Below are 25,575 nucleotides of genomic sequence, written 5' to 3'. Positions count from 1 at the left end.
AGTGGCAAAAGGACAAAACCCCTCCAGAAGAGGAGTAAAGCAATGGAAAAAGTCACCTTCTTTTCACTTGGGAAATGCTAGACTCTGAAGATAGGAAGGTCTGCTTACCTTCTAGGATCCCCATGGAACATTTCTCAGCCTAACAGATACTGATTGGTGCCTGTCTTGAGTTCCAAGGACACACAGGGAGTGAAAATGGGATGCAAAAAAACACATTATTTTAGCTCAGGGGAGAGCTTCATCCTTGACACATTCAGGGCTTTTGCATACTCAGGGTTCAGCATTTCTGGATAATATGGCATCACAAAATGACACGTTCAGGAGACCCTTTCACATTCCTTAACATTGCTCTGTGTTGATTAAAGATAAAATTCTAGTTAAACAATTAAGTGTGGAGGTAATAAGGAAGTGTGAAAGAAGATCAGACTTAAAATCTCCTGAAAAGCAGATGTGTGTGTGTGGGATGGGGGTGGGGGTGGAGGATTAAACCATTTGAGCAGCATCAACTTGCATTAAAAAAACATAATGTATCAATTATTCCAATAATGAAAGCCAGAATGGGTAGTAGCACCGTTCACCAGAGTCAGAACTAGAACTAGCATGGGAATGAGGGTTGGGGAGAGGATACCTTCCCTGAAGTTTTAAATTCCTGAGGAAATAGGGAGGATAGTATCTGTAGCTGTTATGTTCCTCTCCATAGCCATTGTCTATTGCTGGATGGAGTGGACTGTGTTTGGTCTAGAGACTCTCATTAGGGAAGATTCCTGGAGTGAGTTCAGGGATCAATAGCAAAAGGATGCTGCTGCTATGCTTCCCCCTCACCAGAACAAGTACTTCACAATCCCTAACTACCTTTATCCTCCATTTCCACTGTTCTCTCTCTAGACCTCTTTTTTTTTTATTGTTTTGTAATGGAAAGATCTCTAAAGTTAAGAGTCAGAGAGGTTTTATTCATACAAAGGACCTACAATCAAATCCTAGGATTCTCTTTTGTCATATTTTCAGAAAGTGCCTCCAAGTATTTAATGACTTGAAGAAAAGTTTTATAGTAAATATAATGAAATGATCTTCTTTGGCAAGTTGGGAATAGAAGGGGGGTTCTATAATACATGGTCTTAATTTGAAATAACATTTTTAAAAGTTCAAAACAGAAAACATTGGTGACTTTGACTCTTACTGATACAGAATAGATAAGATCAGAACAGATCAGATTAAAAAAAAAACTGCCTCCATCTTGAAGTTGGAGAATTTCCTGGAACACTGAAATGTTCAGTGACTTGCCTAAGATTTCACATATAGTGTTTCAGATAGGATTGAAACCCTAACAATTCTCTGGAAATAAGACTATGCTTTTACTATGACTAAGAATGCACTGGAAAAAAAAAGAGTTATGCAAAACAATCTGCTGATCAGGCTAACACCTACACATAATTGACTTTTTAAATGACCTGTTCTGCTCCCTCCTGGGGCCATTATTATAACTCTTTAGAATCAATGTTTTTGTTTTTATTTTTGGGGTGGAGTAGTGATAAATGTAGTCTATCCAGAATCCAGGATACTATTCATCCAACCTAGGTATTGACCAGTGCTGAAATTGCAGGTGTTGCTGAAATCACAACAGAGATTAGATTTACTCCTACATCTTGAAACAATGAATTGAATTGCATTTTTAGTGTCTACCAAGTGCCAGCCACTGATGATACTAGATTTGGACTCAGAGGACTCAAGGCAACTCCTGGCCCCGTCACTCTGTCTTGTAATTTTGAGAGAGCCATTTATACTCTCAGCAATAAAATAAGGAGATAAAACAGTCCCTGCTCTCCACATCGGTATGTGTGTATGTGTGTGTGTGCATGTACATGTATGTTTATATCTGTACTTATGTAGCTATATGTATATATTCATATGTGCATATAATTTTGTGTATATATATGTGTGTGTGTGTATACACACACATATATACAATACATATAGAATGAATTCCCTGAAGGATGTGCCCAATGGATATAAACTAATATTTATTAGCAATATTGCCAAATGTGAACAACCACATGAAAAATTTCTTCTCTAAAGAAAATTGTTATTCCAAATGGATAAAAGTTTATGATATTAAAAAAGTTCTTACTTTAATGTCAACTTCTAATATTCATTCATAATCTTAGTATAATATATCCTTTCCTGTAATATTTACTATAAGCTTTACATATGTTTCATTGTAGTAATCTTTTTATTGAGATGGCTCAGAGAGGATAATATGTGTATAATCATTTAATTTCCTTTAACCTGAATGACCTTTGAGTGAAGAACTTCAGAACCATTTGGCATATACATCAATTGTTTAATAAATTAGATTGATTTTATGCTGATTAATCATGTATTTATCGAAATACTTTGGTATTTTATTTCTTTATGAAACAGAGAAATGTGTTTTATATATAAATATACAAACTGTGAACTCTGCCCCCAAACAATTAGCAGCTGGTTATTGAGGCAAAACTGAAACATAAGAAGAAGGAACAAACATAAGGCAATATATACAGATATAAGTTGTCTCTTTTAGCAAGTTATATGGTCATGAATCATGGATTACCATGATTTCCAAGAAAAGAAGGTTCTATCCATCTATCTATCTATCTATCTATCTATCTATCTATCTATCTATCTATCTATCTATCTATCTATCTATCCATCCATCCACCTATCTATCTATCTATGGACCTATTGTGTAGTGAGAGTAAGTATAACAGATAGCTCAAATTCTGTATTGCATCAAGAGACCCAAAGGAAGCATCTGCCCTTCCTCAGCCTCATCCTTCTACACATTGAATGAACATGGAAGATTTGTGAATAAAAGAATCATAAATTTAGAGCTGTACCAAACCTTAGAGGAAGTATAATATAATCTGTTTTACAAACAAGGTATCTAAAGCCCTGAGATTTTAAATGACTTGAACAAGATCATATGGGTATTTGGTAGAGCTGAGATTTGACCTTTTACTTTAAATCTAGGAGTGTTATTTTGATAGACATGGGTATAAGGAGAATACAGATTCATTATAGTATTGAATTCTCGAATTACTAAAAACATTCCTTGCAGAACTTATCAGTATAATTTTCATAAAATTAGGTGACGAATGAGGACCAGACAATTTAGTAAATGTTTTTTGGATGTTGGACATTATTCCTTGAACAAAGATAATATAACTAAAATATTTAACTTTTTTGACTAAACTTTGAAAGACCTAAATGTTGATGTACTTTATTTCTCTATTTAGATTATAAGCTCTATAAGTAGGGACTATGTTATATGCTTTTCTGTGTCCCTTATATAATCTAATACTTTCCCCTCTATAGGGTTCAGATAAATGGATGTTTGTTGGAGAGACATGAAATATCCATGATTCTTGTTAAACTGAAGAACTCCCTCAACCTATGTATATCTAAATTAGTCACAGTGACTACCTGAGGTTTATATTAAATTACTTGTCTAATTCATAAAGTAAGCTAGGATTTGAACCCAAAGACCAGTTCTCCATCTATACCACAAAACCTCTATTTCACTTAAATCGCACATAATATGCATTTAATATGTTTTTTGAGCTGAATTTGATAGTCAAAACCACCAACGGTTTCTTTTTTGAACTGTTGTTTTCTGTTATTTTTAAAATCATTCCCTTGATAAAACATTTTAAAATTTCATTTGTAGGGGACAAGTGCAAAGCTGCTGAATTCAACAAGATGAAAAATAGTTTCTTAGATCTACAAAATCAGAAATATGTTACACAAGAAAATGAAAACCCACCTGAAGATGAAATATTTCAGAAGAAGCTGCTGGTGGATCAAATATTTAAATATTTTGACTCTGACAACAATGGGCTTGTAGACAATAATGAACTATCTCAGGTAAGAGAAAAGAGTGTATGTATGTTTATAATTGGAACAACAGAGGTATATATAATATGTGTGTACATATGTATTACATATATTCTATATATATAATAGAAACATATAGAGTACTTATATATTATATAATTCCTAGATAACTAAATCTATGTCTATATTCACTTTTATAAAATCATTAAGCATATTACAGTTTATTCAATATGACTAATCATATGATTATTTATTATATTCATTATAGTTTTAATGTTAAGTATTTTTCACATTATTTAATAATTGGTTAGATTAGTCTTAATATATTAGAATCTAGGACATTCAATTCTCTAAATGTTCTGACATTTTTGATTCATTAAAAAATCTGTTTTAAGTTTCTATTCTGTATGAGGCACTGTGTTACATGAAGGGTATGTAATGATGAGAGTGTAAGGAGAGAATAATATGAATTTAGATCAGAAAGATAGGGTGGAATCAGATTGCAAATAGTGAGTAAAATAGTGTTTATTGTTATCAAAATAAAGGGAATCATTTAGGAGTCCATCCATCTGGTCCAATTCTAAGGTGCTGGCAGACTGAACAAAGGTAACAGTGGGAATGACAAGAAAGAATTAAATAAACATCATATAGGAAGAATAAATAAAATTGATTGCAGGAAGAATCCAAGATGACTTTAAGGTTACTAACTTATAGGGATAGGATAATAGTGGTACCTGAAACCTAACTCCTCCCAAAAAATAATTTTGGTAGCTACATTATCTATTAATGAAGATACTTGTGTATATTCCAATACTTCAAGGACCTGTAATTTTTTCACTGTGGGCAAACCCACTAATGATATAAGTCAATGACAGAGTACAATGTCAGGCAGTACGGTGTAGTGGAAGATTTAGTAGGCCAGGGGTGAGAAACCTGCAGCCCTGAGGCTACATGTGGCCTTTTAGGTGCTTGGGTGCAGCCTTTGGATTAAGTCCAAGTTTTATAGAACAAATCTCCTTAATAAAAGGATTTGTCATGTGAAGTTTGTATTCAGTCAAAGGGCCACAATTGAGGACCTAAAGGGTCACATATGGTCTCAAGGTCACAGGTTCCTGACCCATATAACTAGAAAATATCAGGAGACATATTCCAGTTTTGACTCATTGTTATGTTGTTGTGTTTGTCCTTTGTTTTTGAGGAGGACCATGACATCAGGGAAAATTATATGACTGGCTATTGACTTTGATTTGAGTGAGGGAGGGCTGTGCATGGTCAGTAGCCTCACTTTCTCCTCCAGAGCTTCATTTTACTCATATTACAGAGGCTCATATTACTAGATAGGTTATCATAGAAAAGTCAATAAATACTCAGAAACTCACTTTCCTCTTTTGTCATGTAAGGAAAAAAAATACTTGTGCTGCCCATTGTACAAGAGTCTTTAAAAAATGTTTTTCAAACCTTAAAACACTTACATAAATGTAGGTAATTATTATTGCTTTCCTTTCCAGACCATAGGTAAGTTTCTATTCATGAGTTTCAACTCTCTCTCTCTCTCTCTCTCTCTCTCTCTCTCTCTCTCTCTCTCTCTCTCTCTCTCTCTCTCTCACACACACACACACACACACACACACACACCATGCATTATCATCTTCTGTTAGATAATCTCATCATTATGTCTTTCCAGCCTTAGCTTAGCTGTTTCTCAGATAATGGACATAACCTAGTACTAATTTAATACTTACAAGCATTGTTCTTTATTTAGGACTTTCAAAGCTAGTTCTTAGCACAGCCTTGAAAATGCCTCAAGGTCACAAGGAGATGTGTAGGTAGGACTTTAGTGACGATTTTCATAATGATGGTGTCTGATGAAATAATGAACATGACATTTTAAAATACACACACACACCACAGAGATGAAAGTTGCAACTTACATGAATGATATTTGTACTAATAGGATAGGTTTCTTTAAAAAATACAGTATCATATTGTGGAAAGAACACTGTATTTGTAGCCAGATAATTTGTTTTCAAATCCTGCTGCTACCTATGTGACCTTAAATAAGGGACTACACCTCTCTTTGGTTTAGGTAGTTTATCTGTAAAATGACAGTCAGATTATATCACTTCTAACATTCCTTTTGGTTTTAAAAGTTTTATCTTGTATGCAAGAGAAATGGGGGATGAAAATGTGAGGTAGAAATACTGACAGTTCAAAATGCTATTTGCTTCCTTCCCCTCCCTGATGAGTATTGAGTAAGCTTAGTAGTAGAGAATGGCTTAGCAACAATCTCATCAGCAAATGAGACAAACATTTTTTTCATTGCTAAATATAGCACTAAAACATGAAATATGACCCATAAGGCATGTCCTGAAACAAAAAAGATGGATAATTCCAGAGATGTTAATTTCTCAAATTATGAAATATCATATACAAATATTAACAAACTATTATAATTAAAGCTTGTTTTTCAAACATAAAATTACTAATTGTTTGTTGTCATATTACTTAGAATAGTTAATTCAATCCTTTATTTGGCATTTGTGAGGAGTAGGTAATATTTTAATAGAATTTTGGATGATGAATTCAAATCTAACTTCATGAGAATTATATCAGCTCTATGGAATTTCATATCCAGAAAGAGTCTACAGAAATTAAACATTTTTTTATCAGCACTGATCTAGACTGTTGATTTTAGTTGCCTGCTATGAACCAGGCACTGTGCTAAGTGATAAGGGATACAAAATGAGATAAAAGACAATGCTAGCCCTCAAGGAGCTTACCTTCTATTGGGGGAAACAATACATTCTATAATATATACAGGATAAATAGGAAGTAATTAACAGAGGAAAGGCACAAGAATGAAGATGGGTTATAGAAAGTTTCTAGTAAAAGAAGGGATTTTACTTGGAACTTAAAGGAAGTAAGTGTTGAGTTTGTTAGTAAGTGGAGCATCTTCCAGGTATGGGAAAAATCTGGAGAAAATTGTTGGAGCAGAGAGATAGAGTGTCTTATTTATGAAACTGCTGTGACTCCTGTGTTGTTGGATTGAAGGATACCTGTTGGGGAGTAAGGCATAAGAAGGCTAGGGGAAGGAGTTAGGTCAATGAAGGCCTTGCTTTGAATACCAAATCGAACATTCTTTATTTGATCTTGGAGGTAATAGGAAACCACTAGAGTTTATTTAGTGTGTGGTGGTGGTGTGACATGATTAGATCTGCACTTCAGGAAAAGAACTTTAGTGGCTGAATGAAGTACAGCAAGGATATATGTATATATGTATGCATCTACGTATGTCTGCATGTTTGTATATATGCTTATAGACATGGAATAAATATAGAGAGAATAAAAGAAAGGAGAATAGAAAAAAATATTTGTACTCTATATCTAACTTAAAATCACGATTCCATTGATTGCCTTATCTCTGACTTCTTTAAGAAGAATGAAACCAAAGGAATTTAGCTCCTAAACTCCTAGCCTCCAGCTCATATCAGTATTCTACATGTGTTAGGTCTCAATATATTTATATTTCCTGTATGGAGAAGGACTATGTTCACAGCTGTGGACAATAGATTTTTTAAAAAATTGTCATCAATGTGTGAACCTAAATTAAATTAATAATCTGGAGTAAAAATCTTAAACTAGAAAATGGAGGATCTGAGTCTCTGGGGGAGCGAAATAATAAAACAACAGAATTTAGATCTGTATTGGAACTTAGGATTTATCTAGTATTTAACTTTTTATTTTACTGGTTGACTCTGAGGCCCAGATATATGAAGTGACTTATCCAAAGTTACTGTATCAGCAATGCAATATTCACAATGCCTACAGCAACTATAAATATGCTGATGTGGTTATTAATCACAAAATATAGTATGATCTCTACATGGGGAATAAAGCTAGAACATTTATTAAAATACCAGAAAACTGAGTCCCAAAACCAGAAAGTTAAAGCCATCACAGTAGCTGCAAAATTGGTATATGTTAATATAGTAAGCACCCACATTCTCAACCCTTTAAAACAGAACAGGCTACCTCAGGCAAAGGTCCTTTTCTCCCCACTCACAGCAACTACTCAGCTCCCAGGAAGTGTGCTCCCAGCAGCTCAGCTCCCCCCAGTTTCAATCCTCACCAGAAATTCTGGCTGGCTCAAAAAAAGGGAGTTCACACCTCCACCTCCACCTCCACCTCTGCCACCACTGTTGCTGCTGCCTCTGCTGGCCATTGCTGCTGCTGTGCCAATGCCAGTCATCGCAAGAACTCTACCTTGGCTTCCACTTCCTCTTGCCCCACCCCTTCCTGCTACATCAGCAAGTCCAATGGGGCATAGAAGATCTTTAAGTCCCATAACCCTTACATTCAACACCAAGATCTTTCATGTCCCTTACTTGGCAAAAATACATTAGGAATAACTGGTGTCAATACAATTTCAGAACAATACAACAAGGATATCACACAATAAACACAGAAAACAATATTTTACGGTGGGGCTTGAGCACAAGCTCCCCATCATTCTCCCCCCACCACCCGAACAAATGGGGCCCCAAAATTTTGGGGTAAGGGGCAAAGGTCTCTTTTTCCATGGCTACTTGCTGCTGAAATTGGAGGTAGAGCTGTCCCTGTCCCAAGGGGTCCCATTTGAGAGGTCATTTCTTAATATGCTTGATGCCAGGTCCAAAGGTGACATATCACAGTTGCAGACAGGGGGTGACATCCAGCTTAAGTCATCTACAGGTGGAGGCTACCAAGCCTGCAGAAACAAATCTAGCAAACAAGGAGAACAGACAAAAAACCAAGAAGAAGCAAAGAGACAATAACCAGATTATTGTAGCCTCACTTACTGTAGAATATATGAGTTAAGGGTACAATTTTGTAATCATCTTCTCCAGAATAAACAATAGTTATAGTATTATCCCTCCCATAAGCTATAATCTCTGCATCCTTTGGAACATTATCTGGCTTCCGTTTTACCCATACTTTAGCTCCCGATTTTATTCTATCAGTAGAACCAAATCCTTCAGTTCCTCTGACAGTTATCTTGGAAGTTGGGTCAGTTTTTAAAAGTGGTATTGTTTTACAAGGAATGATAATCACTTGAACTATCCTATCATTTTTTTTTATGAATCTATATGGGCCCTTCACCTAAATTATGGAATGTTACAACAATTTATCCTCAATGATTAGAATCTATTACTCCAGCTAATACATGTATCCTTGAGCTGCTAATCCTGATTTGGGTAAAATCTGTCCAAAGTGATTTTTAGGGATTCTTATGCATATCCCAGTGGAAATTTTTCTTATTTCTTTTCTTTCCAACCAAAAGTCCTCTAAACAATGTAATCATACCCCACCGAACCAGATGTTCCGGGGTATGGTGCTGGGACATCTGGCCTCAAAGCCCAACACTCAAAATTTGGGATCTTATGTGTTTAATGTTTTCTAATTTGCAGATTTGGGGTCATCATTCTGGCTAGAGGTGTACTTCCTCCCAATGGTCTATTATTCAAGTTACATAAAGCCATGAACAAATTATCCTTCCAATATTGATATGAATTATTGGAACTTAACTTCCTTAACTGTTCTTTCAGTAATCCATTCATTCTTTCAATTAACCCAGATGCTTGTGGATAATATGGAATATGATATATCCATTCTATATTGTTTGGTATACAATACTTCTTCATTTTATTGTCTTTGAAACATGACCCATTGTCACTTTGAATCTGCATGGGGGTTCCATAATAGAGACTTATGAGATCTATTGTTTTACAAGTGTTTTTCTGGGTTGCATTCTTATAAGGTCAAGCCAAGCCACTAGTACATCTGAATAGGTGTCAACACAAGTACATATAAATCTGCATCCTTTATCTTGTGATAGTAGACAAATATAATCTATTTGTCAGATTTGGGCTGGGACTTTTCCTTTTGCTACCGTGTTTTCCCGATAGTAAGACCTATCCCGAAAATAAGCCCTCCCCTTACTGTGTAAGATTCCTCTAAAATAAGCCCTCCCCCCAAAATAAGCCCTATTGAGATTACTACTGTAGTGAAGGTGATCCCCTGCGCTACACGCTACATTACGGTACCCTCTGTATGCACCGTCCCCACCCCCCCGGGTGAAATGCACGCCGCGCTCCGAGCTGCATCCAATCAGAGCTGCAGCAGTGAGCGCGTCATCCTGTTCTTCCCCACTGATTTGCTTGCTGGCACCATTGAGAGCAGTGCTGCGGAGGAGAGCTGAGGCAGGACAACATAAGCCCTCCCCTGAAAATAAGCCCTCTGGTGTTTTTCTTTCCAAAAAAAATAATAAGACAGTGTCTTATTATCGGGGAAACACGGTATCTCTCCAGTTACTACCCAAGGAACAGTTCTCTCCTTTTCCAATTGACATATATGTCTTCTTCTGCTATCTGTTTTAACAGTGAATGAGAGATACTAATACCTCGATCTTGCGGCCACTCGTGTGTTGCCTGGATGCCCAAATGGCCTGCTGTTTGGTGGACCCATTTTGCTAATACCTGATCATCAGTTGTTGTCAAAGTAGGGACAATATGTTTGGTAACAATCTTTGCCAGTTGTTCAGCATGAGCATAGTACACTTGTTCTGGCATAGTGGGGGCCATGTGAGCATCTACATGAAAAACTGACAAGTCAGTGACCAAAGACATGTTCCAGATATCTTACCATAATTCTTTGCCCCAGATTTGTTTGCCATGAAATCTCCCCTTTCTGGTAGGAGAATCCTACTGTGGCAAATAGCCCAAAAATCAGGCAATTGAGTGGCAATATGACCAGGCAAAAGAAACAAAATAAAAAGAAAATTCCAACATTAGACTCCTATTTTGGGGACAAAAAGGATCAAAGCATGGAACAGGAGGAAGACAGTGAAGTCAGAAGTCCTGCAACAAAAGCTTCAAAGGAAAGTACGAGTTGGTTATAGGCCATAGAAGACCTTAAGAAGCAAATAAGAGAAGTGGAGGAAAAATTGGGAAGAGAAATGAGAATGATAAAAGAAAATTACGAAATGGGAGTTAACAGCCTGACTGAGGAAAATCATACCTTAAAAAATAGGCTAACTCAAATGGCAAAAGAGGCTCAAAAAGGCAATGAGGAAAAGAATTCTTTAAAAAGAAAAATTTGGCAGATGGAAAAAGAATCTCAAAAGTTCACTGAGGAGAATCATTGCTTCAAAAATATATTGGAACAAATGGAAGCTAATGATTTTATGAGAAATCAAGATGTTGTTAAACAGATCCAAACAAAGGAAAAATAGAAGGCAAGGTAAAATATCTCACTGGAAAAACAACTGACCTGGAAAATAGATTCAGGAGATATAATTTAAAAATCATTGGACTACCTGAAATCCATGATCAGAGAAAGAACCTAGAAATCATCCTTCAAGAAATTCTCAAGGAAAACTGCCCTGATGTTTTAGAACCAGAGGGCAAAATAGAGGTTGAAAGAATCCACAGATCACCTCCTGAAAAAGATCCTATTCCAAAAAGAAAACTCCTAGGAATATTATAGCCAGATCCTGGAATTCCCAGATCAAGTAGAGAATATTACAATCATCCAGGAAGAAACAATTTGAATATTTTGGAAACACAATCAGGAAAACCCAGGATCTGGCAGCTTCTACACTCAGGGATTGAAGGGCTTGGGATGTGATATTCTGGAGGTCAAAGGAGCTTGGATTAAAACTAAGAATCACCTACCAAGCAAAACTAAGCATCATGTTTCAGTAGAAAATATGGTCATTCAGTGGAATAGAGGACTTTCAGGCATTCTTTTTTTTTAAAGCAATTGGTTTAAGTATGATGCTCAAGGTTACACAGCCAGTTATTTCTGGGATGCAAATTATTTCAAAATTTCTATTTGAACCCGGATTCAATCCCAGGTCATCCCAACTGTGGGGCCGGTGCTCTTACTCACTGTGCTACCTGGCCACCCCTTTCAGGCATTCTTGATGAAAAAACCAGAGTTAAATAGAAAATTTCACATTGAGATATGAGGAGCAAGAGAAGCATGAGAAGGTAAACAGGGAAAAGAAATCATAAGGAACTCATCAAAGTTGAACTATTAACATTCCTACATGGAAAAAATTATAATTATATCTGATGAAACTTTTCTCAGTATGAAAATAGTTGAAGGGAATATATATATATATATATATATATATGATGGTATATGGGCATATGAATACATATGTGAATGTGTGTATATATGTTTCCAGGTATGCATAGAGAGAGGGAACAGGACAAATTTAAACAGGAAGGAATGTTACTTAAAAGGTGAAATTAAGAAGTGAGAGAGGAATATAATGACAGGAGATGGGGAGAGACAGAATTGAGTAAACTATCTCATATAGAAGAGGCAAAGAAAAATGTTTACAAAGGAGGGGAAGTACAGGAAGGCAAAATGGAATGGGTCAACCATATTGTCATTGAATTTGTCTTGGGGAGGGAATGGAATACACACAAAATAGGGTATCTTACCATATAGGAGAATGGGGGTGAAGGGGATGAGAGGAGGAATGATAGAAGGGTGGGCAGGACGGGGAGGAGGGAAGTTGGAAGCACCCACTTTTGAAAAGGTACGGTATCCAAGTAGAGAATAGAGAGAGTGGGAAGTGGGATAGGAGGGAGAGAAATATAGTCAGTGTTTTTTTACAATATATCTACTATGTTAATGTTTTGCATTAGCTATACATGTACAACCTATACTGAACTGCTTATCTTACCAGTAAGTGTGGGTGAGAAGGGAGGAAGGGAATGAATCTGGAATTCAAAGTTTTAAAATCTTATGTTTAAGAAATGTATTGTTATTATTAATACTCTTTTACGTGTAATTGGGAAATAGAATATACAGGCGGCATAGAGATCCACCATGCCCTACTGGAAAAGTTGAAAGGGGTATAGGAAAAAATATGGGAGAGAGCATATTGGAGGAGGGGATATCCTGTGGGACTGCTATTTTGGGGTGGTGGGTAGAGGAAAACTGGGGAGAAAATTTTTAGCTCAAAATCTGGTGGAAATGAATGATGTAAATCAGAAGTTAATAAAGCATTTGAAAAATGGGGAAAATAAAAGAATGCTTGGAATTCCTCTATTCTATTGAAAGACCAAATTTTCCCCTGAAATATGATACTCAGTTTTGCTGGGTAGGATATTCTTGGTTTTAATCCCAGCTCCTTTGACCTCTGGAAAATTATATTCCAAGCTGTTCAATCCCTCAAGGTAGAAGCTCCCAGATTTTGTGTTATCCTGATTGTGTTTCCAAAATATTCAAATTGTTACTTCTTGGCTGCTTGTAATATTTTTTTTTCCTTTATCTGAGAACTCTGGAACCTGGCTATAATATTCCTAGGAGTATTCTTTGGGGATCTTTTTCAGGAGGTGATCTGTGGATTCTTTCAACTTCTATTTTGCCCTCTGTTCCTATAACATCAGGGTAATTTTCTATGAGAAGTTCTTGAAGGATGAATTCTAAGTTCTTTTTTTTTTGATCATGGCTTTCAGGTAGTCTAAAAATTTTTAAATTATCTCTTCTGGATATATTTTCCAGGTCAGTGGTTTTTTCAATGAGATATTTCACAATGCCTTCTATATTTTCATTTGTTTGGATCTGTTTAATATATCTTGATTTCTCATAAGGTCATTAGCTTCCATTTGCTCCAATCTAATTCTGAAGGAATTATCACTTCAGTCAGCTTTTGAGATTCTCTTTCCATTTGGCAAATTTGGCTTTTTAAGGCATTCTTCTCCTCATTGCCTTTTTGAGCTTCTTTTGCCATTTGAGTTAGTCTATTTTATGGTGCAGTCAGGTTGTTGAATCTCTTTTCATGATTTTCTTGCATCATTCTCATTTCTCTTCCCAATTTTTCCTCCATTTCTCTTATTTGGTGTTCAAAATCATTTTTAAGCTCCTCTATGGCCTGTAACCAGTTCATATTTTTCTGGGAGGCTTTTGATATAGGAATTCTGACCTTGTTTTTTTCTTTCTGTTCCATGCTTTCATCACTTTTGTTCCCAAAAAAGGAATCTAAGGTTTGACTGCTGTGCTTGCTTTGCTTCCTTATGTTGCCACTTAATTACTAGACTTTTGAGCTTTTTGGCACCGTAGAACTCTGTTTCCACAGAGGACAGCTTTGTCCCAAATATCTGGCGTTTTCATAGCTGCTGGAGCTAGTAGTTGGCTACCTTCTCTAAATCCTCCAAACACTCTTGCAAGCTGGTCACACACCCCAGGATCTCCACCGTAGACAGTAATCGAGATCCAAGCAGGTTAAAGCAGGAGTGATAAGCCCTCAGACTGGTAGCTTGTTTGCCCTATGATCTGCAGGACAGAAGGTCTGAAGTAGCCATGCAGCAGCTACCATGCCTCACCCTCTTCTCCCTCTGGCGACTGAGGCTAGACCACACTCTGGGACCCCCTGTTCCCAAAATCCACTGACCTTTCACTTTGTCTTCGGCATTTATGGGTTTATAAATCTGGAAACCACCACAACTACCAGTGATCCACTCCCCTGAAGTCCAATCCATGGTCGCAGCCGCCCTGAAGCTAAAACTTCTGGGTCATACATGCCTGGGCTCTGTTCCCAGCAGGTTGTGATTGAGCCTTTCCATCTGCCTGCAGGCAACCTTCAGCAGGATGTTCTCTCTCTGTCACTGTGGGTTCTGTAGCTCTAATGTTTGTTTAGAGTCCTTAGTTATATGTATTTGAGGTGGTTACCGGGGGAGCACAGGGAATTTTCCTGCTTCTGTGGTGCCATTTTGGTCTCCCTATATCCTTCTTAAACATGTCTTCTACTGCATGTTCAGCTTATGCAGGATGGCTATTTGTACATAACATAGAACTGAGAATACACATCTTATTTCTTTATTTATTGCTTTTTATTTTCAATTAAATACATAGCTCCAGTGTACACATGTCTTTTTTGAGTTCTTTTACATAAATTAATTACAGTCAGGAAGATCTGGGTTCATAAGCCTACCTAAGATAATTAGTAGCTATGTAAATCTCAGGAAGTGACTTCATTTCTTCCAACTTCACTTGGTTCATCTGCAAAATAAAGATAATAATAGTACATACCTTATGGAATTATTATGAAAATCAAATGATAGAATACATGCATAAAGTACCTTAAAACATTCATATAGCTCATCTATTACAGAAAGACAGGGAGATATAGAATCATATATATGAGGCACTAAACAATGCAGGCATTGGTTAAGAAATTATATCACATATGGTTCTTGCTACAAAACAAGACAACACAAACACATTTATATTCTACTTCAGGACTGAACTTAATGAAAAACAATAATAGAAGGTAACAAAAATTTTATGTTAAATCTAATGTTAAATTATGTTATGTAGATTCTAATAGCTATAGGAGTTTAGAGAAAGGAGAAATCAATGGGGTCAAAGCAGCAAAAAGAAACTTTTTGAAGAGGATTTGGCACTTCATATAAACAATGAAATTTTTGACAGAAGGAATTTTATAAAGTTACAAAAGAAAAGTAGAATATGATTAAAAATATAAAACATAGAAATGAATATCAACTTTTATGGGAAAAAAGTGACTGGTCCAAAGTAATGGATATGTATGGAAGAATTCTGGGGTTTGGGATTGGTCAATTAAGGTGGTGCCCAGTTAGAAAGAGTATGAAAAATGAAGAAGAAAGCTGTATGTGGTCTGCAATAGAGATTGATATTGTTGGGGGGAGGGGCAGAGAAATGACATGTTAAAAGTGAGATTTAATATTTTAAGAAAGATAAGTCTGGTAGTGGCATGAAGATTAAAATCACAGACACTGGGAGAGAAAGTACTTGATAATGATATCACTCAGGAAAAGTAAAAAAGAAAATTTAAATAATAGTATATTGGAAACACAGAGAAATTATTGATTGATCATTTGGGGTCTAATGGAAATAAAATAAAATAAAACAATCTAAAGATTGGGGGAATTTCCATACTATTAAAAACAAAATAAAAAGAAGAAAAAACCTGTAGATATACATTAGAAAGTCATCATAGAGATGATAAATGAAGCATTGAGAAAGAATAAATAAACACACAGACAGAAAGGAACAGAGGGTCAAATAATTTGATCTGTGAAATTTGCATGCCAATCTAGAAAGTATTCCAAGTATTTTTATGCTATTATTTTAAGTGTGATGTATGTGCACTATTTGTTGATTTAGTTCTCTCTTGTAAAAGTGTAAGGGTTTTGAGAAATATTGTATCATTAAAAAAACTTTTTGATTACATTATTTTTGTTGATGAATACATTTTTAAAATCTTAGATTTTTTTTCTTTCATCATAGTCAGAATTTATAAACATTTGTCTTCTTTCTTATAAGGAAAAACCTGTAAGAAACATCTTGCCCCTTCCTTTCTATCACCAGAGATTCTGCATCTTCTTTCAATTGAAGAATGAGATGATCAAATCTTCTCTTCTTCTTTATAGTTACATATGTGTATGCACACATATATTCTTGTGTTTATATATATACATGTATGTATGCATGTACATATGCATGCATGTATGTATGTGTATCCTCTCCCATAAACTTTCAGGCATAGACAAGATTGGTTGATTAACAGATGCATGAATAGAGCCAAGAGAATATAAAATCTTTCCAACTGCAAAGTTGAGTGGTTCAAAAGATAGAGCAGAATGAGTAAAATCAGTTTTAGTCAGGCTGGAGTTAACTCTTGAGGCCCCCAAATATAATAAAATATTAAGTTCTCATATTCACTTTAGCCAAGACCAAAGAACTATCTCATTAGCCTCTGAAACTTGTAGGAGGAGCTATATTTATCTCTCACTCTACTTATCTTCCTCACTAACACATTATTCTTTTATGATCCTCATACTATTATATCTGTCCACTTTTCATTTTTCCATTTTCTTTTCTTCTTTGTGGTTTATCAATGATTTTTGCAGCAGTTAGAAAATAAAGTTCAATTAACGTTGTACTCATTTCACACAGAGCAGTTGGAAGATTTTAGCAAACATCATTGGTATTTTTATACTATTTTTTTTTCTTTGAATTAGCCACCCAAAGTGTTAAGGGTTCTCATAATGCCTTTTGTCTTCTGTTTCTATTCTCCTCTCATAATTTAGTGAGTCATTAGTCTTGGTATGATCCTATGAAGTAGACCCAACCTTTCCTTGCTCTTTTTACTTTATATATTCCATTCTTCCATTATTCAAAATCTCTAACCCAGTGTGCCATTACCTTAGGATTTTATCTACAATAAAATGACCATGGGTGATTATGTATTTTAATAAGTTTAATTGCTAATATGTATTAATGTGCCAGTTGGCTAATTTATTGTCCCTCTAGTTAAAATGTTTTGTTTCCCTTAAAATTATTGATGAGGGAATCCAATGATAGGGACTTTATGTTATGGGCTGATGGGAAATTGTTAAAATTGCGTAAACTTTTCAGCAATATTGGATCATGTCACTTACCTAACCAACATATTTAGCTTACCCAGGAGATAATCAAATAGCATGAAGTAGTTATAATTGATGATCACTTTAATTAGTACAATAGTATTCTAGAGTGAAAGTCTCCATTTCCTAATATAAATCCTTACTCTTCTACCCATTTTTTTTAGCTATGGCTTCATCTTAGATTTGACCTTTTCTTATTTAGAAAAAAAAAAACAAAAACAAAACAAATGTGACTTGAAGTCGACCCCTACTGGGGTCAGTTATCAATATCACATATAGTATTTCTGTTAACTAATGAAGGGATGGGTGAAAGAAACCTATTAAAACAAGAGGACATTTGAATCAGAAACAGAAGAGTAAATAAAAAAGTCATTTTATATTATTTTTTTCCTTTAATCACATATAAAATATAAAGATATGTCTTAGAGACAAATGATAGGTATGGCAAATTTATCTCTACCATCTCCAAGTAAAGTTTATAATAAGAACTTTAAATTTGACTAGGTTAGTGACTCAAATTCAGGAAGAAACAAATTACACAGTGAAAATTTCTGGATTTTAAGTGATGAGATATATAATGCAATTTAAAGAAAATAAAGTACCTTTTAGGGGGATATGAATGAATTATTTTTACAGTTACTAGCATGACATTCCTTTTTACTTAATATAAGGAAGTAAAGAGAAAACCAAAGAAACATAAAGTGAATACAAAAATGTTTACGTTCAAATAAATTTGTGTGTTCATATAATAGAATTTAGGTGCTTGAATTTTGTGCTTTTTAAGTACATGCTACAAATTTTCATTTAATTATTAATTATTATTCCCTTCCTTTTTTCCTTCCTCATAATTACAGTTTATTCTTGAAGTTACCTGAGGGCTTTATAATCAAAATCCACTTCCAATTATACTTTTGGCTACTTGTCCTCTTATTTAAAGCTCTGCATTTCTTGTACAATCCATTTAATTTCCAGCTTCATTTTGGGAGACCATTAATTTTTTAGAATATCCACCTTATGTTAAGATTAATTCTGTGATTTACTTTCATATATCATCTCTAGTAGAAAATTTGTATTAAAAAGTTTTTTTTTTCAAAGAGAAGCCAAGGATCACTAAAAGCACAATTTCTAAAATGGACCCTAATTTGCTCTCTTTCAAGTGTTCAATATGTGTTGTAAATCCATTGCCCAAGTGCATTATCTTTCCCAACTACATGTACCAGTGTACCTTCTTTATGGGTTGTCGTTCCAATTTTATATCATAGTTCAGATAAGAGGTATTCATCATTCACCTGCTTTGTGTTTAAATTTTTTATTTTCTTCTTCCTGTGTGACTCCTGTTAACAACTCCTTTAACAACTGTTGAACAATCAACAATCTTCATTTTGTAATACTTTTAGTACAATAATTAACCATAATCACAGCATACTAAACTGACTAAATGTTTTATGCTTTACTATTTATATTGCTACAATTAAAAAAATTCTTTTTAAAAATGGTTAGGGTGAGAGGTAGAAAAAAATAATTGTCCACTAACTGGAGAATAATGCTTGTTGTTTTTGTTGTTTTTAAGGCTTTGTGGGGTAGCTAGGTTTTGCAGTGGATAGAACATTGGATCTGAAATCAGGAAGACCTGAGTTCAAATGTGGCCTTAGACACTTGACACTTACTAGTTATGTAATCCTGGGCAATTCATTTAACCCTGATTAGCCAGGGTTTTTCAGAAATAAGTACAGTTTCACCCATAAAGAGAAACATCTCCAGGACCTCACAATCTATAGAGGATTCCTCCTCCATTTGGACACTGAAAGGCATATTCTCCAGGACAGCAGGAAACACCTTTTCCATAGATCCTTTTCCCTGATTAATATCTTAATTAATATTGTTATTTAGAAAGGCATGAAACAAAATGATCCTATTTGTTATGACCTTCAAATAATCTTATGAGATTATCAAATGCATTGAAGACATGTTATTGATGAATCATAATTTTGAATCACCAAAATTAATTTAAGAGTTGTACAATGTTTATAAAAGCTGAAGATTGTACCATATTTCCTATGAAGAATTCAGCATAAAGATAAATATGAAAATCAGAGAAATGTATGTTTAGAAAAATAAAGCAGAAGATTATGGAAGAAATCCTATGTACTACCCTGGAACCATGAAAGGTTAATACCCCTGAAGGAAGGGGTACAGCCATGCAGATGGACCTGTCCTCACAGTCCAACTTACAGGAAATAGAATTTACAGAATTAAATGGACAATAATCACAGGAGATGAGACTGTATGGATAAATTGCAATCTTTGCTGTTGGATGGAATAATGCATCTATAAAAAATTTCCCAGAAGTTTGTTGCTTAAGGAAGGTTTAGAACCTCATGTGGTGAGCAGTTAATTCTCTTTCCAATTCTTTCTTCCATATCTCTCATTTCTTTTCCATTTTTCTGTTGAGGACTCTCATTTGTGGAAAAAAGATCAAAAACTTAAAAAACAAACCTCTTTTTTTTAACTCTTGCTTCATTTATCCCAGGAATTCAATTAAATTTTTGCCCGATCTAGGTTTTTCTCTAAGCCATTGCTTGCAGATGTCTTGGAGTCAATTCCTTTTATTCTGACTTTATGTGTAAGTTTTCCTACTACCATTAGACCTTTTTATGTTCAAATTATATTTTTTGGTTTATTTATTTTCTCCGTCATTCTTCCAGCCTGCTTCCTGACTTCAGTCACACTCCTTAGGGAAGGACGACTTCTCCTTTTCCCAATTTCTTGGGGTATTGAGTACTGGGATAATCCAAGGATATCTGGGTCAGACTGGGAACATGTAAGCTTTCATGCCACAATAATTTGATTGAGGACAGCATCTTATTGCTTTTTCCTTGATTTATTAAGATCTGCAAGTTGCTGACCTGCGTTTGAATAAGAGCAATAGAAGAATGTGAGATTGATAGGGGCTGCATTTAGCCACTTTTAAGCTAATTAGGAAGCTTTATTGGTTCAGAAGAGCAAAACTGCAAACTTCCCTTTGGTCTGGGATTCCTGCTCTGGTTATTCATCTTCTTTTTACATGGATTTGTTTATTTAGTTTTAGTTTACAACATTAAGTTCCACAGTCCCTTGAGTTTCAAATTTTCTTCCCCTACCTTCCTCTCCTCCCTCACCCACCATCATGGTGGCATCCACTCGAATATAGGATCTACAAATATCTTCACAGTGATCATTAGTCAGATTGCAAAAAAAGGATTATAACTGATGGAATGATCAGTGGGAAAGAGGAAAAAAACAAAACAAAACAAGAAAAAGAAAGAGCAAGTAGTTTGTTTCAATCTGCATTCAGACTCTGCTTCTGTTTCTCTGGGTGTGGATATCGCTTTTGATCATGAGTCTTTTGGAGTTGTCTTATAACTTTACATTGCTGAGAGGAGCCCAATCTATTGAAGTTAGTCGTCACACATACGTTGTGTCTGTGATTGTGTACAGATTTTGCATTCTGCTCTTCTTGCTCAGCATCAGTCTATCCAGGTTATTATGAAGTCTGACTGCTCCTCATTTGTTATATCACTGTAGTATTTGGTTACATTCATATACCACAACTTGTTCAGCCATTTCCCAATTGATGGGCATCCCCTTCATTTCCAATTCTTTGCCACCACAAAAAGAGTGCTATAAATATTTTTTGTACATACCGGTCCTCCTCCCACTTCTCTGATCTCTTTGGCATATAACCCTAGAAGTGGTATTTGGGCATAGTTCTAGATTATTCTCCAGAATGGTTGGATTAGTTCACAACTCCACCAACAATGAATTAGTGTCCCAATTTTTCCACTTCCTCTCAAGCATTTGTCATTTTCCTATTTTGTCATTCTACCCAATCTGGCTGGTGAGATGTTTTGATTTGCATTTCTTTAGTCCATAGTGATTTAGAACATTTTTAATGCTTATAGGAATCTTTAATATCATCTTCTCAGAACTACCTGTTCATATCCTTTGACCATTTATCAATTGGGGAGTGTCTTGTATTCTTATAGAATTTGACTCATTTCTTTGTATGTTTTAGAAATGAGGCCTTTATCAGAGACAATGGTTGTAAAAAATTCTTTGCCAATTTTCCACTTCCCTCTTAATATTGGTAACATTTGTTTTATTTGTGCAGAAGCTTTTCAATCTAATGTAATCCAAATTATCTATTTTGTATTTTATGATGCTCTCTAACTTGTGTTTCATCATGAAGTCTTCACTTCTCCATAGATCTGACACATAAACTATCCCTTGCTCTCCCAGAATGCTTACTGTATCATCCTTTATATCTAGATAATGCACACATTTTTAAACTATTTAAAATTTTTTTTTTCTTAAGCAATTGGGGTTAACTAACTTGCTCAAGGTTAGATGGCAGTTATTTCTGGGTGTGGTGCTGAGTGTCTGAGCCCAGGATTCAATCTCCAGGACATCCCGACACTGGAGCCGGTGCTCTTACTCGCTGTGCTACCTGGCCACCCCAATCATGCACACATTTTGACTTTTTTTAGGTGTATGGTGTTAGATATGGTATCTATGCCCAATTTCTGCCATACAGTGTTCCAGTTTTCCCAGCAGTTTTTGTCAGATAGTGAGTTCTTATCCCCAAACTGGGGTCTTTGGGTTTATCAAACAGTAGATTAGTATAATCATTGGCTGCTAAGTCTTGTGTACCTAATCTATTCCACTGATCCACTACTCTATTCCTCAGCCAGTAGCAAGTAGTTTTGAAGACTGCTACTTTATAATACAGTTTAAAATCTGGTAAGGCTAGGCCACCTTCCCTAGCATTTCTTTTCGTTAATTGCCTTCATATTCTTGACCTTTTGTTCTTCCAAATGAATTTTGCTACTATTTTTTCTACCTCTACAAAGTAATTTTTTGGTAGATTGATTGATATGGCACTAAATATATAATTTAATTTAGGTAAAATTGTCATTTTTATTATATTAGCTCGATCCAGTCATGAGCAATTGATGTTTTTCCAGTTAGTTAGATCCGAATTTATTTGTGTGAAAAGTGTTTTGTAGTTGTGTTCATCTAAGTCCTGGGTTTGTTTTGACAAGTATGTTTCCAAATATTTCAAAATTTATACGATAACTTTAAATGTGATTTTTCCTTCTATCTCTTGCTGCTGGATTTCATTAGAGATATATAGGAATGCCAAGGACTTATGTGGGTTTATTTTATATCCTGCAACTTTACCAAATTTATTTATTATCTCAATTAGTTTTTTAGTTGATTCTCTAGGATTCTCTAAGTATATCAATATATTATCTGCAAAGAGTGATAGCTTAATCTCTTATTTGCCTAATTTGATTACTTCGCTTTCTTTTTCTTCTCTTATTTCTACTGCTAACATTTCTAGTACCAGATTGAGTAAGACGGGGGATAGTGGACATCCTTGTTTCGCCACTGATTTTATTGGAAATGCTTCTAGCATATCCCTCTTTCATATAATATTTGTTGATGTCTTTAGACAGATGTTACTTATTATTTTAAGGAAGACTCCATTTATTCCTATAGTTTCTATTTTTTAATAGTAATAGATGTTTTTAATAGGATTAGATGTATTTTGTCAAAAGTCTTTTCTGCATCTATTGAGATAATCGTATGGTTTCTGCTAGATTTGTTGTTGATGTGACCAATTATACTGGTAAGTTTCCTGATACTGAACCACCCTTGCATTCCTGTAATAAATTCTACCTGATCAAAGTGTATTATTCTTGCTGTAGTCTTTTTGCTAATATTTAATTTAGAATTTTTGCATCTATATTCATAAGGGAAATTGGTCTGTAGTTTTCTTTCTCTGATTTGTCTCTTCCCAACTTAGGTATCAGTACCATATTTGTGTCATAAACATAATTTGATAGGACTCCTTCTTCTCCAATTTTCCCAAATACCTTGTAAAATATTGGAATCAATTGTTCTTCAAATGTTTGGTAGAATTCACTAGTAAATACATCTGTCCCTGGAGATTTTTTTCCTAGGGAGTTCATTGATGGCTTGTTCAATTTCTTTTTCTGAGACAGGGTTATTTAAGTAGTTTACTTCCTCTTCTTCTGTTAATTTGGGCAATTTATATTTTTGTAAATATTCATCCATTTCACTAAGATTGTCAAATTTATGTGCATACAATTGGGCGAAATTATTCCTAATTATTGGTTTAATTTTTTCTCCATTAGAGGTAGATTCACCCTTTTCATTTTTGATACTCGTAATTTGGTTTTCTTCTTTCTTTTTTTATATCATATTGACTAAAGGTTTATCAATTTTCTTGGATTTTCATAAAACCATCTCTTAGTTTTACATATTATTTCAATAGTTTTCTTAAATTACATTTTATTAATCTCTCCTTTGGTTTTCATTATTTCTAACTTTGTATTTAATTGGGGTTTTCAGTTTTTTTCTTTTTCTAGTTTTTTTCAGTTGCATGCCTAATAGCTCTATTTTCTCTGTTTTATTTATGCATGTGTTCAGGGATATAAAACTTCCCCTAAGAACTGTTTTTGCTCTATGTCACAGGTTTTTGTATGTTGTCTCATTATTGTCATTCTCTTGAATGAAGTTACTGATTGTTTCTATAATTTCTTGTTTGACACTCATTCTTTAGGATTAAGTTATTTAGTTTCCAATTAGTGTTTAGTCTATCCTTCCATGGCCCTTTATTACATATAATTTTTTATTGCATCATGATCTGAGCAGGATGCATTTAATATTTTGGAATTTCTGCACTGTATTGTGAGATTTTTATGCTCTAGTACATGGTCAATTTTTGTGTATCTGCCATGTACCACTGAGAAGAAAGTATATTCCTTTTTATGCCCATTCAATTTTCTCCAGAAGTCTACCATATCTATCTTCTCTAAGATTTATTTACCTCCTTAACTTCTTCCTTGTTTATTTTGAGGTTATATTTTCAAGTTCTGAGATGGGGAGATTGAAGTCCTCCCCTCCCCCCATATAGTTTTGCTATCTATTTCTTCCTCTAACTCCCTTAACTTCTCCTTTAGGTGATTGGATGCTGTACTGCTTGGTTCATAAATGTTTAGTAATGATATTGCTTCATTTTCGATGCTGCCTTTTAGCAGGATATACTTTCCTTCCTTATTCCTTTTAATTACATCTCTTTTTGCTTTTGCTTTGTCTGAGATAAGGATTGCTGTTCCTGATGTTTTTACTTTAGCTGAGGCATGATATATTTTACTCCAGCCTTTCAAATGTGCTTTTTGTAAACAGCATATTGTAGCATTATGGTTTTTAATCCATTCTGCTATCTGCCTCCGTTTTATGTGAGAGTTCATCCCATTCATATTCACAGTTATGATTACTATCTGTATGTTCTGCTACATCCTATTCCCTCCCCTGTTTTTGCTTTTATTTCCCCCCCTTCTCCCTCTTCCTCCTTGAGTTTTCCTTTTGACCACTGCCTGCTGCAGTATTCCCTCCTTATCACCCCCCCCTCCATTTTCCTACCTTTCCCCCTTACTACTTCTTCCCTTTCTTCTAACCATCCCATTTATTTTTGGACCTCCACTCCCTACTGCATGTAGGGCATATACTTATACTTAATACTTACTTATACTTTATGCTTATGTAGTGTGTTATTTCTTCTTTAAACCAAGATTGACAAGAATATATTTCATGTAATGCTCCTCTCCCTCACCTCTTTCCCTCTATTATGATAGGTTTTATGTCTCTTTTGATAGAGTCCTATACTTAACTGATTATGTTATTTCCTCTCCTATAATGTACATCTCCCTCCCTTCTTTCCCTCTACTATAATGTTTTTATGCCTCTTTTTGTGGCATATCTTATCCTTTTCTTTATTCTTTCCTCTTCTTCCATTACACTCCCTTTGTACCCCTTAATAAAGTTGTTTTTATCATCATTTTAATTTATACTCATTCCCTCTATCTATATCCGTTTTAAATTCTGTGATAAGTATATAATTCTGATTATTAAGAGATATCAGCTTCCCATATAGGGATGTAAAAAGTTTGTTCTTATATAATAACAAGTTGTGTGTGTGTGTGTGTGTGTATGTATGTTTCCCTATTTACCTTTCTATGTCTCTCTTGAGTCTTGTAATTGGAGATTGAATTTTCCATTGAGCTCTGGCTTTTTCATCAGGAAAGTCTGCAAATCCCTTATATTATTGAATGACCATCTCCTTCCCAGGAAGATTATGTTCAATTTCGCTGGATGGCTTAATCTGAGC

The 25,575-nt window shown here is 34.9% G+C and overlaps 1 protein-coding gene across 1 annotated transcript in view; it reads left to right on the top strand.

Moving 5' to 3' along the window:
• FSTL5 (follistatin like 5) overlaps positions 1 to 25,575 on the top strand; it is a 1,185,743-nt gene that overhangs the window by 609,183 nt on the left and 550,985 nt on the right. The window contains exon 5 of the mRNA XM_069097493.1: positions 3,707 to 3,903. Coding sequence (XP_068953594.1) covers positions 3,707 to 3,903 — 197 coding nt within the window. The remainder of the gene's footprint in view (positions 1 to 3,706; positions 3,904 to 25,575) is intronic.

The sequence above is a fragment of the Petaurus breviceps genome, unplaced genomic scaffold (genome assembly GCF_028583685.1).
Source record: "Petaurus breviceps papuanus isolate PSGF00001 unplaced genomic scaffold, PetGlider_PUasm1.0 126, whole genome shotgun sequence".
In the NCBI taxonomy this organism is placed as follows: domain Eukaryota; kingdom Metazoa; phylum Chordata; class Mammalia; order Diprotodontia; family Petauridae; genus Petaurus; species Petaurus breviceps.
Note: the sequence above shows the minus strand (reverse complement) of the source record. Positions and strands in the feature narration are given on the sequence as shown.